At 34.6% G+C, this 16,984-nt stretch overlaps 1 protein-coding gene across 1 annotated transcript; it reads right to left on the bottom strand.

The window, feature by feature from the left end:
• Positions 1–15,597: 15,597 nt before the first annotated feature.
• Positions 15,598–16,533, bottom strand: LOC103678537 (olfactory receptor 13D1). Its single transcript, XM_008707900.2, has one exon. The coding sequence runs from the start codon at positions 16,531–16,533 to the stop codon at positions 15,598–15,600; it is 936 nt and encodes a 311-aa protein (XP_008706122.2).
• Between the last annotated feature and the right edge of the window lie 451 nt (positions 16,534–16,984).

Below are 16,984 nucleotides of genomic sequence, written 5' to 3'. Positions count from 1 at the left end.
TTGTGTCTTAAAACCCTTTGGAAATCTTGTGTCTATAGTCTCCAGATGTTTTTATTAATTTTTTTATTTTTTAAAGATTTTATTTGTTTATTTGACACAGAGAGAGAGAGAAGGAGAGAGAGAGAGAGAGAACAAGCAGGAAGAGCGGCAGGCAGAGGGAGATGGAGAAGCAGGCCCCCTACAGAGCAGGTCGCTCAGATGCTGGGCTTGATCCCAGGACCCCAGGACCATGACCTGAGCCAAAGGCAAACACTTAATTGACTGAACCACCCAGGAGCACCCTCCAAATGTTTTTAAATGTATAACAAATGAATAGGGTTACAAAGAAAATAAAGTATAAATTACAAAAAAAAGATACAAAGAAAACAAACTTACACAGTGTTATATGTCAATTATATCTCAAAAAAACTGGAAAACAAAAAGCAAATCTTCAAAAAGAAGTAGACATAGTTCTTTATTAGGGTACTAAATAGTAAGATCTATCAGTAGATATGAAATATAATTTTGAATTAGTGATAAGCATATAAGAAATTTTGATCTGTTAATGGAATTTGACAATATCTGATTTTTATTGGTTACAAAGTCTATCTTGCTAACGTGACTTGTACAAAAAATACTGTGATTTGTTGCTTACATTCATATTCAAAGGAAATGCTTATTTTCAGTTAGAAGTTGGTGACATTAAAGATGTAACTTTTTTTTCATCCAAGTTATCAGGCCCTCTGAATTCTATACCTAGACCCTTTGGGGATCTGTGTACTGGAGGTTATGAACCATTGCTCTAGTTTATATAATCTAGGAATAAAATTGCTGGATCATAAGATATGCACATATTTAGCTTTACCAAACAGTGCCAAACTGTCTTATAAATTTATACCCTTAACCACAGTGTATGAGGTTTTTCTGACCAGTTTTTTTTTTTTTTTAAGATTTTTTATTTATTTATTCGACAGAGATAGAGACAGCCAGCGAGAGAGGGAACACAAGCAGGGGGAGTGGGAGAGGAAGAAGCAGGCTCATAGCAGAAGAGCCTGATGTGGGGCTCGATCCCAGATTGCCGGGATCACGCCCTGAGCCGAAGGCAGACGCTTAACCGCTGTGCCACCCAGGAGCCCCTTTCTGACCAGTTTTTAATTATTGCTCATTTGGTTTAATGGGTATTAAGATGCAGTTTTGCATCTCACGTAATAAATAGGTATCAGTTTAAGGGTGGAAGAAATTATATGAGGTGGCAAAGGCAACAGTCCACTTGATCGTATTCCTGCATGGTTTTGTCCAAAGGTCCAGCTCATGCAGATCTGCAGAAGGAAGCAACAGAGGTGGAACCAATGCTGTCCCAACTGAGTAGGGAGGAAGGCAGGAGCTCTACATGTAAACTCCAGATGCTTGTATTTGGTGACATTCCTGGTAAGTACTTTTCTTTGTACTATTATATTCTGAGGCCACTAGATGGTGGTATAGACTACTTTTTACTTCATTAAAAGCTCAAATTGTGCAATTTTTGTTGTAATTTTTGAGTTCCGTAACAAAATATAGAGTGGAGTTAATTTACAATTCTTCTTTTTTTCCATATGGGATTATGTATTGGAGAGAAAAACTTTAGTGCAGATGAATTACCATCATAACTTTTGTTAATTGCTTTATTATTAATATAAATAAGTGGTAATAATGTGTCAATTAAATTTTCAAAATGTTCCTTAAGAAGTATTCTACTCATATCAGTGAATATTATTAAGCACCTCTTGTGTGTTGAGCATTGGATTAGATGCTGTGGGGAAGAAGAAAGACTGGATGCCTTTTCTTAAGTTTATGAACATGTCTTGATATTTCTGTATCAGCCTCTTTGCTGCTAGTCTTCTTAGAATAAGAAGGAGGAAAGATTTGCAAGCAGCTCAATATTAAATATAGTATGAATTTATTTAATGTTTCTATTGATAAAGTGAATTGTTTTTATTACTGAAACATAAAAATGTGAGTTTACTATATACCCATTATATATTCCTTTTTAAATATATTAATGGACTTAGTGTTTTGCATTTGAAAGTGAATTCTAGTACCAATGATATTTTAAAACCTCTTATTAATAAATGCAATTATTTTCTAAAATAGGCTTTGCAAGTCTATTGCTTTGAATAATCCTTGTGCCAAATGTAGTTGGGGAGAAATGTTATGAAGGAAGTATTTATGGATCTTTTGCTGTATGTTTTAGATTTTTATTACTGAATATGGCTGGTTTCTTTCCTTGGTGTAAGTTGAACCCCCTTTTAGCTTTAGGCATTTGTGGCACTTAGTTTGTGACACGTCTTTTTTTCATGAAGTTCCTCTTCCAAGTGAACACCCATTATCTAGTGCTCTCCGATGTATTTCTCTTCACCTCCACAAGTTGTCATAGTTTCTTACTAGCTGAATATTAATTTACTTTTTGATCTGTTTTGGCTTTGCTTGACTATCATTGATTGTTTTTGTAGAATCTTTATAATTTTTTTATGTTTCATTTATCCTCAATATTGTGTTAAGGGCCAGAGCATTAATGCAAGGGTCTTGCAGGCTGTGTCCAAACACTGGGGGCATGTTTTCTCTTCTGTCCCTTGTTAAGTCCTTCAGGATATGGTTTAGGATTTTCCCAAAGTCAGTTCATGATCTAAGTTCAAATGTCCCTCTATCTCTTAAGAAGGTTGGCAGACACGTAGTTTATGGGAAATCAGCTCTATTCAGATTGAAATTCCCTCTGAAAAACATCCTAAGTTGACTTCTCAAGGTAGCTTAATAGTACTCCTAGAAACAGGCTTATTATTCAAGATGATTTTCTTTTTATATAAAGACACTGAATATTAAAAAAAAAAATACAGTTCCCAGTTTTCCTACTCCCTTGGAGTCATCTGAAACTCCCCCTCAGCACAAAATAAAAACTGAAAATAGTGAAAAGTTAGAACTTTACATGCTGCCTCAGTATAAGTTTTATTCATAGTTTTTTTTTTTTTAATTAAATAATGGTCTTGAGCCTATAACTGTTTTGGAGTGAGACATGGTAGATTCATGTTACTAGAGTCTTCTTTATGAGCCCCTAATGGGAACTAGGGCCTCATTTGATTGTTTAATCCTCATTCCTATTTAGCTGCTTTTCTCATTTTTTAAGAGGTTTTAGTAAATATTTACTTAAAATTTTCTAGTCATATATCCCATTCCTACCTCTCTTTCAGAGAATGTGAGTGATACCTGTTTCCCAGATAAGAACATCAGGTTCTGATGAGTCTGATATCACATAGGAGCTGTCATGTATGTTATGCTTTCTACTGAATTCTTTATTACTCTCTTTCATTTTATTTTGTGACATTGATATTTCCATTGTACAGAGTAAAACAAAAGCAGCAAAAAGAAGCTCAAAGAAGCTGCTGAAGGTCAACAAAATGATTAGTTTAGAGCTGGTTCATTTTACTTGCTCTCCTATAATCCTGCGTTAGAAGTATCGATACCATAATGTAGTTATTCTTTCCCATGTTGATATTTAGATGTTTCAGTATGTTTATTTTATAAGTTATGCTTCAGTGAGTAACTGTAAATATCTCCTTGGGAATATACCTGTAAGTGGAATTAATGAGTCAACTTCACACTTCTTATAGTATGGATTTATACTCCCATGTCAGTGATTGGGATTTCCTCTTTGTATTCTTGATAATTTTTGTAGAAGTTTAATGTTCGCTTATCTTTTGGCAGAGAAATGTCTCATTGATTTAATTTATATTTTTCTGATTTCATGTGAATTGAGCATCTTTTCTTTTCTTCTTCTTCTTTTTTTTTTAAAGATTTTATTTATTTTAGAGACAGAGTGAGTGAGTGTGAGTCAGGGAGAAGTAGAGGTAGAGGGAGAGAGAATCTCAACTGGACTCTGTGCTGAGCTCAGAGCCCACGTGGGGCTCAATCTCACAACCCTGAGATCATGACCTGAGCCGAAATCAAGAGTCAACCACTTAACAGACTGAGCCACCCAGCCATCTCTGAATTGAGCATCTTTTTCGTAATTTTATAGGTTATACTGCTTTCCTTTTCTTTGAGGTCCTTGTTTATACCCTTTGCCCAATTATCTGTTACATTGCTCATTTTTTTCTTATTAATGTGATAGCTTTTTTTTTTTAATACTCTGGATGCTAATCCTTTTTTGGTGCATTTGTTACTGATACAGTCTTCCATTAGTGCTTTTATTTAAACCTTTTAATGATGCATTTTTGCCATATAGATTATAATCTTGAATTATTAGTCCTTTGTTTTCTGCCTCTTTTTTTTTGATCATTTAGGATCTACTTGTCCTATCACAGTACATAAAGACATCCTAAAGATATCCTGTATCTTATATTTTCCTCTCGATGTACAGTTTTACTTTTGATATTTGATCAGTCTCAAATTATTTTGGTAACACTGTGAGGTGAAGGTTTAATTATTTTTTCAATATTAGTAGTCCATTACCAAAGTATAATTTATTAAATGCTTCCTTTGTTCCCTACCGATTTGTAATACCAACTTATATCAAGTATCATTTATTTAGTATATAAACTTTCACACATGCCTGGGCTATTTCTGAATTCTCTACCCTACTTCATTGATATATTTATCTTTTTCTGAACCAGTACTATGCTATCTGAATTACTGTAGCTTTATCATCCATTTGACATTTGGTAAGTAAATATGTCATTCTTATTTTAACATCATTTTGGCTACTCTTAGCTTTCACTGTTCAATTTGAATTTGGGGGTAAACCAGAAATTTTTAAAAAATTCCCATTTCATTTTGGAGAAATTTACACTAAATTTATGGAAAAATTTGGGATGAATTAATATATTTATTTTTGAATTTCATAACATGAACAAAATATAGCTCCCCAGTTTGTGGGAAGTGTTCTAGGTGCTTTAGTGAAGATTTATACTTTTCTTTACAAATGCCTTATACAGCTTTTATAGATTTATTCATGGACACTTTATACTTTTGTTGGTTACTGTGAGATGCTTTTTAAAGTGCATTTTCTAAACAGTTGTAACTGCTCTAAAAAATGCTTTTGAATTTTATATGTTGATCATGTATTTAGCAGCCTTGCTATAGCCTTAGTTTAAATTTTAAGGTTTTTTTAAAATAATTTTTTCCCTCACTTCCTATGTAAACAACCTTATTTTTGGACAATAATGACAATTTCGTTTCTCCTTTTCTAATCTAACCTCTTCTCCTTTTCTTCCTCCTGAAGGGGTTCAGAACAAGTCTCCCCAAAATGTGCCACTTTGTCATGTGGACAATTTTTAATTGAAGGCATTTGAGATCCTGAGGGCTCAAGAGAAATTTTTGCCCCTCTCTTAACTATGTAGAAGAATCTAAATTATGAGTCTTTCCCAGAACAAGAATTATTATCAGAGATGAATTTTATCTGAGTGACTTATCTGTGTGGCAGGGCAAACATCTAATTACCAAACATCTGCCCTTTTTATTGCCCACTTCCCCTTTGAAGTCCTAGGCCCCTATCCCATTCCTTGGCTCAGAATGGCATATATACGTAATTTTATTTTTCCGCCTTTGAACCTCTCATATATGTGGAGTTCCTGTATGTATGAAATTAAATTTTATTTTCTTTTATTAACCTGTTTCATGTCAGTTTAATTCTCAGACCAGCTGGAAGAATCTTTGAAGGGTTGAGGAAAATTTTTCCTCCCGCATTCCTCTTCCTCTTTCCCTTTCTTATTTCTTTCTTTCCTATTTTCCTTTCTTCTTTCCTTCCTTCTTATTTTTCTCTCCTTCTTTCCTTTCTCTCTCCTCTCCTTTCTTCCCCCCCTTCCTCCCTCCTTCTCCCTTACCCAATTCCTCTTCTCTTTCCCTCTCTCTGTCTTGTGCTGCATAGGATTTTTGTATGATGTTGAATTTGGAACTTCAAAGGGAAAAGGGAATTTGCTAGTTATAAGTTTTTGAGAAATACCCTTTATCAAGTTAAAGAAGTTTTCTTCTGTTTTAGTTTGCCAAGTTTTCTAAAAAATGTATGAATGCCTTTTGAATTTGATGAAAAGCTTTTCCTACATTTACTAAAATAATCGTTTGTTTTTATCCTTTAATTGCTATTGTGATGAATTACATTAAAATATTTTCTAATGTTAAGACATTCTTGCATTCCTGAGATAAACCCTACTTGGATGTTCAGCATCATTATTTTGTACATTGTTAGATTCTGTTTGCTACTATTTTATTTGTAATTTTTCTGTTTATGTTTATAAGTAAGATTGGCTCATAATTTTTTTCTTTCTTATACTGTCCTTGTTCGGTTTTTGTTTCAGTGTTTTATCAAGCTTATAAAAAGAGAAGACCTTCCAACCACCTTTTTATATTTTATGAAACAATTTCTTTATGGTAGGGGTTACCTGTTCTTGAAAAATGTATTAGAACTAAGCAGGGAAATTGTTTGGGCCTGGTAAAATTTTAAACTACTGATTCAGTCTTCACCTATCTTTAGATTGTTCCATTTTCCCTTTATATAACTCTTTGAATTGGATTCTTAGTGTATTAATTTTCAATCTTTCTTATTTTCCAGTACATGTATTCAAGATGGTAAATCCATTCATTCCACCAATTTTGATAATCATATTATTATCATAAGTTATAAATATGTTGAAGTTTCTGTCATGATTCTTTTTGACCTATCAGTTATTAAAAGTATTAAAAGTTTGACCTATCAGTTATTAAAAGTTTCAATGTTTCCACATTTAAAAGACATTTTTGGACTTTCTCTTTTCAATATTTTATTTTTTTATTATTTTATTTTATTTAATTTTTATTTCATCTCCTCTTCTCTCATTTATGCTTAGTAAACATACAGAGAGTTTCATGTGTACAACATAGTGATTCGACAATTCCGTACATCAGCTGGTGCTCATCACAAGTGCACTCCTTAATCCCCATCAACTATTTCACCCATCCCCTCCCCTCCCGTCTCCTCTCTCCCCTCTCCCGTCTCCTCTCTCCTCTCCTCTCCTCCCCTCTCCTCTCTCCTCTCCCCTCTCCTCTCCTCTCCTCTCCTCTCCTCTCCTCTCCTCTCCTCTGGTAACCATCAGTTTGTTCTCTGTATTTGAATCTGGTTCTTGATTTGTCTGTCTCTTTTTTTCCCCTTTGCTTGTTTTTTTTCTTCTTAAATTTACATATGAGTGAAATCATATGGTATTTGTCTTTCATTGACTGACTTATTTCACTTAGTATTATACTCTTATATATTCCATCCATGTCATTGCAAATGGCAAGATTTCATTCTTTTTTATGGATGAATAATATTCTGGTGTGTGTGTGTGTGTGTGTTTGTGTTTGTTTGTGTGTGTGTATACACACATACCACATCTTCTTTATCCATTCATCTATCAGTAGACACTTGGGCTGCTTCCATTGTTTGGCTATTGTAAATGATGCTGCCATAAACACGGTGCATGTATCCCTTTGAATTCATGTTTTTGTATTTTTGGGGGGTAAATACCCAGTAGTGCGAATAAGAGATTGTAGGGTAGTTCTATTTTTAACTTTCTGAGGAACCTCCATAGTATTTTCTACATTGGCCGCACCAGTTTGCATTCCCACCAAGAGTGGACAGTGATTCCTTTTCCTCCACATTCTTGCCAATACTTGTTTCTTGTGTTTTTTATTTTAGCCATTCTAACTAGTGTGAGGTAGTACCTCATTATGGTTTTGATTTGCATGCCCTGATGATGAGCACCTTTTCATGTGTCTGTTGGCCATCTGTATGTCTTCTTTGGAGAAATGTTTGTTCATTTCTTCTGCTCATTTTTAAATTGGATTATTTGGATTTTTTTGGGTGTTGTGTAGGTTCTTTATATATTTGGATACTAACCCTTTATTGGATACGTCATTTGCAAATATCTTCTCCCATTTGGTAGGTTGTCATTTAGTTTTGCTGATTGTTTACCTTGCTGTGCCTGTGATTTTTATTTTGATGTAGTTCCAATAGTTTATTTTTGCTTTTATTTCCTTTACCTCAGGAGACCTATCTAGAAAAATGTTGTTATAGCCAACGTCAGAGAAATGCTTGCCTGTGCTCTCTTCTAGAATTTTTATGGTTTCAAGTCTCACATTTAGGTTTTTAATCCATTTTGAGTTTATTTTTGTGTATGGTGTAAGAAAGTGGATCAGTTTCATTCTTTTACATGTACCTGTCCAGTTTTCCCAACATCATTTGTTGAAGAGACTGTCTTCCTACTGTATATTCTTTCCTCCTTTGTTGAAAATTAATTGACCATATAATTGTGGGTTTATTTCTGGCTCTTCTGTTCTGTCCCATTGATCTGTATGTCTGTTTTTGTGCCAGTACCATACTATTTTGATTACTACAGCTTTGTAGTAGAACTTCAAGTCTGGAATTTTGATACCTCCAGCTAGTTTTTCTTTTTTCGATACTGATTTCTAATGTTGCATTATGGCCATGGGTTGTTGTTTGAATGATATTAATTGCCTGGTATTTGTTGAGACTGCTTCTTTTTCTAATGCATCATAAGTTTTATAAACATATTGTATTTAAAAACATTCTCTACTGTTTGAGGGTGGAGTGACACAGACACATTTGTATGATTACTATAATTTTTAAGGTGTTTGTTTAACTTAACATAATCTCTACTTAATATCTCTACAATCCTCCTGATAATACCAAGGGCCTTAAAATGTTGATCTTTTATTTCTAACCCCTCCTATTATCTTCCGTATTATTTGTTTCATTTTTACCTTGTTTTTAAGTCCCCCAATTGCAATTGCTATCTCTTGCTGTCTTTCGCTTTCACTCTCTTTTACAGTGACAGTTTGGATTCACTCACAAAGTGGATTTGCCACTTTCTTTATTTCCTATTGTTTTTTTTAATTCCATTCCTTTTATCTAGGGACAATTCCTTTCTTTTCTGTGGAAAAATCTCTTCATTTTTTCCAAAACTGTCTTTATTCTCAAAAGGTAGTTTAATTTAATACAGAATTCTGGGTTTTCAGTTATTTTGCTTGAACAATTTGAAGATATATTTCATTGACTTTGGGCCTCTATTCTCACTGATGTCAGTTTTAGTCTACTCTTAATTTTGAAGCATTTGAGAAAAATAAATGTCTCATGACATTAAGATATAGTAAGATCATCATTAAAAATAGAGTCTGTTTCATCTTGAAAAACTTCAATAAATATTCTATGTGGAAAGCATCATGACATTCTTAGACAAATTTCCGTAGTTCCTTTCTGACACTCATTTTACTCATTTTATGCTTAATTATAAACATGCTTATATATTTATTGTATATTAATTTTAAAAAGTGTTTTCCTTGTAAATATCACACATTTTAAAAATACTAATTCAAAATGACTTTTCATAAGTTAGATTTTGAAATTTAAGTGCACCTGGTGAGTCATACTATAAAAATCTAAACTGTATTATACACACAAAAGAACAGAGAAGAAGATATCTTTTGCATCATCTATACAGAGAACCTTATTCTGGGATTATCGGTTTCCTTTTTGTACTGTAAAAAACGTACATTTTGGATTTCCTAATTTGACATCTTAGAAAATTAAAAACCCAGTGAAAAAGAGACAAATACCAAAATAATTATATAAAGGACAAGGCAAAATAGATTTTAAGGGAGTACTCGTGCTCTGTATTTCTTAGGTTTATACTAGCCTAGGAAATTTTACATTTTAAAACTACTTGTCTTACTATAATGGTTAGATCATTAGAATGTGCAGATGTATACGTCGTGTGCAAAACCGCATTATGTTTCAGTAGGTATGACATTAGTATTTGCCTTAAATTTATTTTCTAAGATGTCAAATTTTTTTGGCTTATGTTCCTGAATTTTAATCTACTGTATGAAAAATTAAGGACATTAAACACAGAGATATCTAAATTTACAGGCATTTATTTCTTTATGAAAACACAATTTCGTTCTGAATCAAGATCAGTATGATAAATAGTTCTTATAATTGTTTTGACTGGTTTGTTTCAGTAGTTTCTTTCATTTGTTCAGTCACTGACTTGTGCACTTACACTGTCTTTCAAAATGCTATGAAATTTAAACCTTTTGTTGAGAAGTGTAACATTTATTTTCAATAGTCCTTTTGTCACTAATACCAGTAGTGTGTATTACATCAAGTAATGTCTCATTTTCCATTTTTAAATAATCTTATACATTACCGCATGCACATTAACATATTCAGTAATCACCAGAATCATTATTATAATGCAACCACTATTAATGTATGTTGTCTTTAACATACAGTGCCTCACATTTATAATCAATGTTTGTCTCACATCTGGTATGAATATGAGCAGCATAGAAGAGAAATAGCTCGTCATTGTTTGAATGAACTTCAACTTAATTTTTAGTAAAGTTCCATTTAAAAAAAAATGTCCTGGAAAATGTGAGTGATTATGTACCTTGGTCATTTTAAGAATAGTAATGTTACAAGATATATAGGTGATTATTATGTGAATATACAGGAATGGCATTTAAAACTTTATGGCCCTAATCATATTGAAAAGGTGTAATTGCAGAATAAATGGTAGAAAGAACTAAATTTCTTTTGCTAAGGTCTGTGCAATCTGACTTTCTTGAGGAACTAGTAGTTCTCTCAGAAATAGCCAAAACACATGAAGGAATGTGACAATAACACATCATACCAGAAATGTTTGCTGTTTCCTTTTTCCTTATTGCCTTAGGGCCTGATTCTGGTAATTCTTCTGATATATTTCTTTTCTTCCTCTTCTTTTTCCTCTCCTTGTATCCATCCCCAAGGAATAGCAACTGAAACCCTGACAAGAGTTCAGTATAGGAAATTAAATTTCATAGGGACCATTAAAATTTATTTTTAATTTCTCTCTTGTAATAGTTGTAAATAACTTATTAAAAAGTTTTGCCTTTTTAAAATAGTGGAACTTTTTCCTAAGTTAATTTTAAGAGAATTTATAATGGTACTGTTTTTTATCCAGTTTCTACCCTTGCCTCATTCATTGATACATGTATTCAAGAGCTGTATTCTAACAGGATTTGTATAATTTTTTCCCACCATTGAATTATGAAAAATTTCAAACATAAAGCAAAACTGAAACAATTTTACTTTGAACATCATACATTTATTAAGTAGATTTTATCACCAACATTTTATTAAATTTATATCTAAGTGTCTGTTCATCTTTCTATTCCCCCATTAAATCAATGTCATTTTTGGATGCATTTCAGAATAAACTGTAGACATCATTACCCTTTTTCCTAAATACTTCAGCACGTGTATCATTAGGTAGAGTTTAAACCTATCTGTGTTTACAGTTCTCTTTTAATTTAAAATTTATGTACATTAAAATCATGAATCTTAATGTGATATTCATAGTTTTGACATATGCATGCCTGTCACTCAAATTCCTATCAAGACATAGAACATAAATGTAACTTTAGAAAATTTCCCTCATGCCCCAAACCAGTAGATACTCAGTTTAATCCCTCTCCCACATAGGCAGCCACTGCTCTGATTTAAAAAATACCACTGATTAATTTTTACCTGTTCTAGAACTTCGGTATATACTTTTCTAGAAACAACACTCTGGCTGCTGTGCAGAGAATAGATTGTAGGAAAACAAAAGTAGAACAGGGATGTGATTCAGAAAGCCATTGTAGTAGCTTAGGTGAGATGATGGTAGTTTGAACTAGAGTGGTAGCAATAGATGTGGTCAGATTCAGGGTAAATTTTGAAGATAGGGTTGGTAGGATTTGGTGGTGGATTGGATGTGGGTGTATGGCATTGCCAGTTCCTGAGATGTGGAAGATAAGGAGAAATAGTTTGGGGATAGGAAAAATCAAGATTTCTGTTTTGAACGTACTATATTTGAAATGCCTATTAGATTAGATCTCAGGACATATATAGGAGTCAGTATTGTACATATCAGTATCTTTTCATTTTTGTCATTATCAAGCTATAAGCTCGTTAAACTAATTAAGGGATTATATGTATGTACAGTGGTTACATGGACTCATGATTTATTACAGTCAAACTTCTGATGTCTAGAACGAACAAAACCATATATATGACAGATGGAATATTATTTTAGCCAGGATTATTGTTAGTTGTATGTATCACACATAACAGTATACTGCCCGTATTATATGAAAATTCTATTTTAAAAACTAATAGACTTTATACAAAAAGCAAAATCCAAAATATCAATGTATTGATTGAAGCCCACTCTGTTAATATTTGTGGGACTAGTAAGACAAATAACTCACAGGTTCTGCTTCTAATGACATTTCAGTAACAACCAATATATTGTGTACATAATCAAAGGGAATATATCTTCACATAATAAATACCCCAAAGTTGAAATAGATTGCTATAGGAATATAACTTGGTAGAAGAGGTAGAATCTTGTCAGCACAGTAATAAAAGGCTTTAATTCATAGAAACTTTTTTGAGGGGCACTTTTAATTTTTATAGATAGGTTAAAATGAGGACAATATTAGATGGAGATAATGGCATCAGCAAAGATGCCGAGGCAGCAGTCATGAGGATTAGTTAGGCAATGGCGAATAGGCTTGTTTACCTTCAGCATGAGAAGACAATCGCACATTCATTCATTCATGAATTTATAAATGCTGAATGCATGCCTCTTGTAGGCAATGAGTCCGTAAAATAAATATTACTCATATCTTGCCCTCAGGGAACCCACAGTCTATTAGAAGAGACAGACATGTCCGGGAAAAGCTAAGGGGAGAGTATATTATTCATTGCATGGTATTAGTCAAGCACTGAATAAGACATTTTGTTTTTTTATTTTTCTTATTCAATACTCATAAAACCTTCTGAATAATAGTTCCACTATTTAGAGACTGAAGTCCACATTTTATGTCAGGACAAATGGAGAATCTGATAGATTAAATTTATAATCTTAGTAAATTGGAGAATTAAAAGTTTGTAAAAGCCCTATGTTTTTTTGCTTATTTTTAACTATGCCACATTGAATAAATAAAATACACCGTAATAAGAAGTATAATAGAAGTGCACTTAAAAATCTATGGAAGAATGGAAGACGAAGGGGAAGAAACTGCTTCTTCCTGGAGGAGCTGATAAAGTGGTAAAAAAGTGGCATTTGTGAAACATGATGAAAATAAGAGGTGACATAAGTAGGACAAAAATTCTTGGGAATTTTAACAACTGTTTGCACATAACTTAGACCCCTATTTCTTACTTCTTTCAAAACCCACCTTTCTCCAAGTCCCTTGTCCTAGGAGGACAGACTCTTGTTTTACTTAAAGAGGCTATTGTGATCAAGGAAGGGTGAGATGGGGGGAAAAGACAGGGAGACTGGGTTTTAGGAAGTGGTAGAGGTAGATACCCAAGAGCAGTTGTGGGCTGTAATGCAAATGGAACTTTTATTAGATTGCTGTGGTTTTGGAAGTTTTTAAGAAATTTGAATAGGGAATGTTAAAAGTACTTTAGATTGTTGGATTCTATTTCTTTGTTAAGAATGAACTATGTGGATTCCAGATTGTAATAATACTTCTAATACTAATAATAGAAGGCAGGCAGTGGTTGGATTATTTCTTTCTTTGGGTTTTTGTTGAAAGTGTATTGATATATTTTCACAAACAGAACATATCACTCAAGGTATATTGTATATTGGGATTCAGTATTTCTAAATCATTGCTGTTTTTTAAAAACTTCCTGAAGATCTTTTCTTGTAGCTCTAAGAGTAGAAGCTGCAATCTGCTTTTGGGGTAAGCTCACTCTCCATTTTGAGAAGGACCATGCTGAGAAGTGCTTTGAGTTACACATCCATTCATTTTTATTGAGAGAAGTACTGATTCTTATGGAGGACGGAAATGAATAGAAACTATCAATCTTGTAGCAGGACAGGAGCTAAAGAGGAAAATGGACTTTAGAGGGCCCATATGAAGGGGGATGGCTAATAGATACCAAGAAAACTAATATTTAATACTGATTTATTTTTCATAGTAATCATAGTCCCTTTATGTTATGTTCAAGCCTAAATAAAGGTGTTAAACATAGTGGTCTTTTGAATGTGGATATTTAGGAGATTTATGTTTATTCTTTGTGGGCAAAATGAGAGCTTAAACAACACAGAGGTATACAAGATTACCAGAGAGGAATGATAAAGAAATTTAGAATAGTCCGACATAAAATGAAAACCACAAACTAGGAAAATGTAAATACTCCTCAAAAATTATTCGGTAGGGGGGGGCGCCTGGGTGGCACAACGGTTAAGCGTCTGCCTTCGGCTCAGGGTGTGATCCTGGCATTATGGGATCGAGCCCCACATCAGGCTCCTCTGCTATGAGCCTGCTTCTTCCTCTCCCACTCCCCCTGCTTGTGTTCCCTCTCTCGCTGGGTGTCTCTATCTCTGTCGAATAAATAAATAAAATCTTAAAAAAAAAAATTATTCGGTAGGTGACTGAAATGCCTGTAGGCACACGGAATAGAAATTAGATTATTTAGTTGTTAAAGGAAGGAGAGCCCCTGAAGGCTGGAGAACTTGGGACCGTTTAGGGAACATATCCTCATGTATTTTGCCTCAAAAATATGAGTGAAAAGAAGGAGTACAAACAAATGCTTTAGTTAAGACTGTATGATTGCAAGTGATGAAAATCCAACTCAAAATTAGCTTTTTATAAAAAGGTAATTTATTGACTCATATATCTAAAAAGAATAATTGTGAACTGACTTTAGGCACAGCTGGATCAAGGACTTAAAATAGCAGGATCACACGAGCACGCGCGCGCGCGCACACACACACACACACACACACACCCACACCCCCACCACTCTCCCTTCTTCTCTCAGTACCTCTTTCTCTCTCAGATAGGCTCCCTGCTCTTATTGACAGAGATTGGCCCAGGCTCACATTTTACCAGTTTAGCAACCTTAGCAGGAAGAGTGCCTCTTTTCTAGACTGAGACAGCGTTCTTGGATTGAGTTTGATTAGCCTGGCAGGGCTCACCTGCTGTGCTGAATGAATCACTAACTAGAGGAATTTGCTTTTGTTTGAAGCTGTACCACTATTTCCAGAGGGTAGGGTCAGCGCCATCCAGCACACATAGACTCAGAGGGTGGCACTACTGAATGCCAAAAGAAAAAGTGCATTCTTTTACCAGAATAAAGGATACTAGACAACAAAATAATAGATGTTCAGTTCAAAGTGACTGAGAAAGGAGACCAGGAAAACAGAAGGAAAGTAGAGAAACAAAGTAGATGGAGAGGGAGAAACGAAAAGGAGGAGGAGGAAATGGGGAAGAGAAGAGAGAAAAACAAGGAAGAGAGAGAGAGAAGAGAGGAGAGAGCTTTATCTTGAGGAAAAGCCATGTGCCCTGTATGGGACCAAATGGCAGAGCTGCATACAACCTGGAAACTGCAGACTAGACACTATTCAGAAGGCTTACGTGAGAATTCTGTCTTGAAAAGAATGTAAGTCCTGTATTTGGACTTACGAACAGATAGGTTCTCTTAACATTGGGTTCAGTGACTTCATCTGTGAACACAAAAGATCTGATTAGGTCTCACACTGAGGACATCACAGGCCTTAAGACCATTTATATTTTTCATAGATGCAGGTATCTGCTCAGGACTTTTTTCACAGCCTCTTTCACCTCCTTATTCCTCAAGCTGTAGATGATGGGGTTCAGCATCGGGGTTACGACTCCATAAGACAGTCCAATGATTTCATCAGATGCTTTTGTGTCCTTTGACTTGGGCTTCATGTACATAAAAAGAGCTGAACCATAGAATAATATAACCACAGTCAGGTGGGCTGAACAGGTAGAAAAAGCTTTCTTTCTCCCTTCAGCAGAATTAATTCTCAGAATGGAAGAGAGGATAAAAACATAGGAGATGAGAATTAACAGCAGAGGAATCACCAATAAAACAATACTTGCCACTGTCATGATAAGCACATTCATGGAAATATCTGAACATATGAGTTTAAGAAGGGCCAGGATCTCACAGGTAAGATGGTCGATGACATTATTCCCACAAAACGGCAATATCATTGTCAGGGCTGTTTGCACTAAGGAATTCAGACAGCCTATGATCCAGGACCAAGCAGCCATGTGCACATAAAGCACTCTGTTCATGATGATGGGGTACCTCAGTGGGTTGCAGATGGCCACGTACCGATCATAGGCCATCACAGCCAGGAGGACACACTCAGTGGAGCCCAACCCAAGGGAGACAACCATCTGCAGAGCACAGCCAATGAAGGATATGGATTTTGTCTCGGATCTAAATATGATGAGCATTGGAGGAATGGACGATGATGTATAACAGATGTCCAGGAATGAGAGATTCCCAAGGAAGAAGTACATGGGGGTGTGGAGGCGAGAATCCAGTATGCTGATGATAATGAGGAGGCTGTTTCCCAGCAGAATTATCACATACATGATGAGGCAGAGCATGAACAGGAAAAGCTGGAGCTCTGGGTATTGGGAAAGTCCCACCAGAAAGAATTCAGTCATAGCTGAATAATTCCCCATCTTCATGTGTCCATGTCACTGTAAGCGTTGAGAAAAGGATATGATTCGGGAAATAAATTTCAGGTGTAGATTTATCAAATCACTTTCACTTCCATTACTTTGTTGTATTCTTAGCCTCTGGAATCAGCAAGGATAGGGATATTACATTAATTTTATTAATGATGAAACAGGAACTGAGAGATCAGCACTACTGAGGCTCACACAGCAGTGAAAGCCGAGAATTATGCTGGAAAGTTTCAGGCCTCTAATGAATAAAATTTAGGGACAAACTGCTTTCAAATGTAGATACATAAGAATCTCTTTATTAATGAGTATTTTGAAATGTAACTGCATTCTAATAAAGCTGGATGTAATTTGAAATATGTATCTTCAGTACCTTGACACCTATCCTCGGTATGACTATTTTAAGTTACGTAAATTTTTGAGGCTCAGCTGCTAGTCTCAGCAAGTAAAATTG

This window comes from Ursus maritimus, unplaced genomic scaffold, assembly GCF_017311325.1.
Source record: "Ursus maritimus isolate PB19 unplaced genomic scaffold, ASM1731132v1 scaffold_17, whole genome shotgun sequence".
Classification (NCBI taxonomy): domain Eukaryota; kingdom Metazoa; phylum Chordata; class Mammalia; order Carnivora; family Ursidae; genus Ursus; species Ursus maritimus.
The sequence above is the reverse complement of the archived record's forward strand: the minus strand, read 5'-3'. Positions and strand labels throughout refer to the sequence as shown.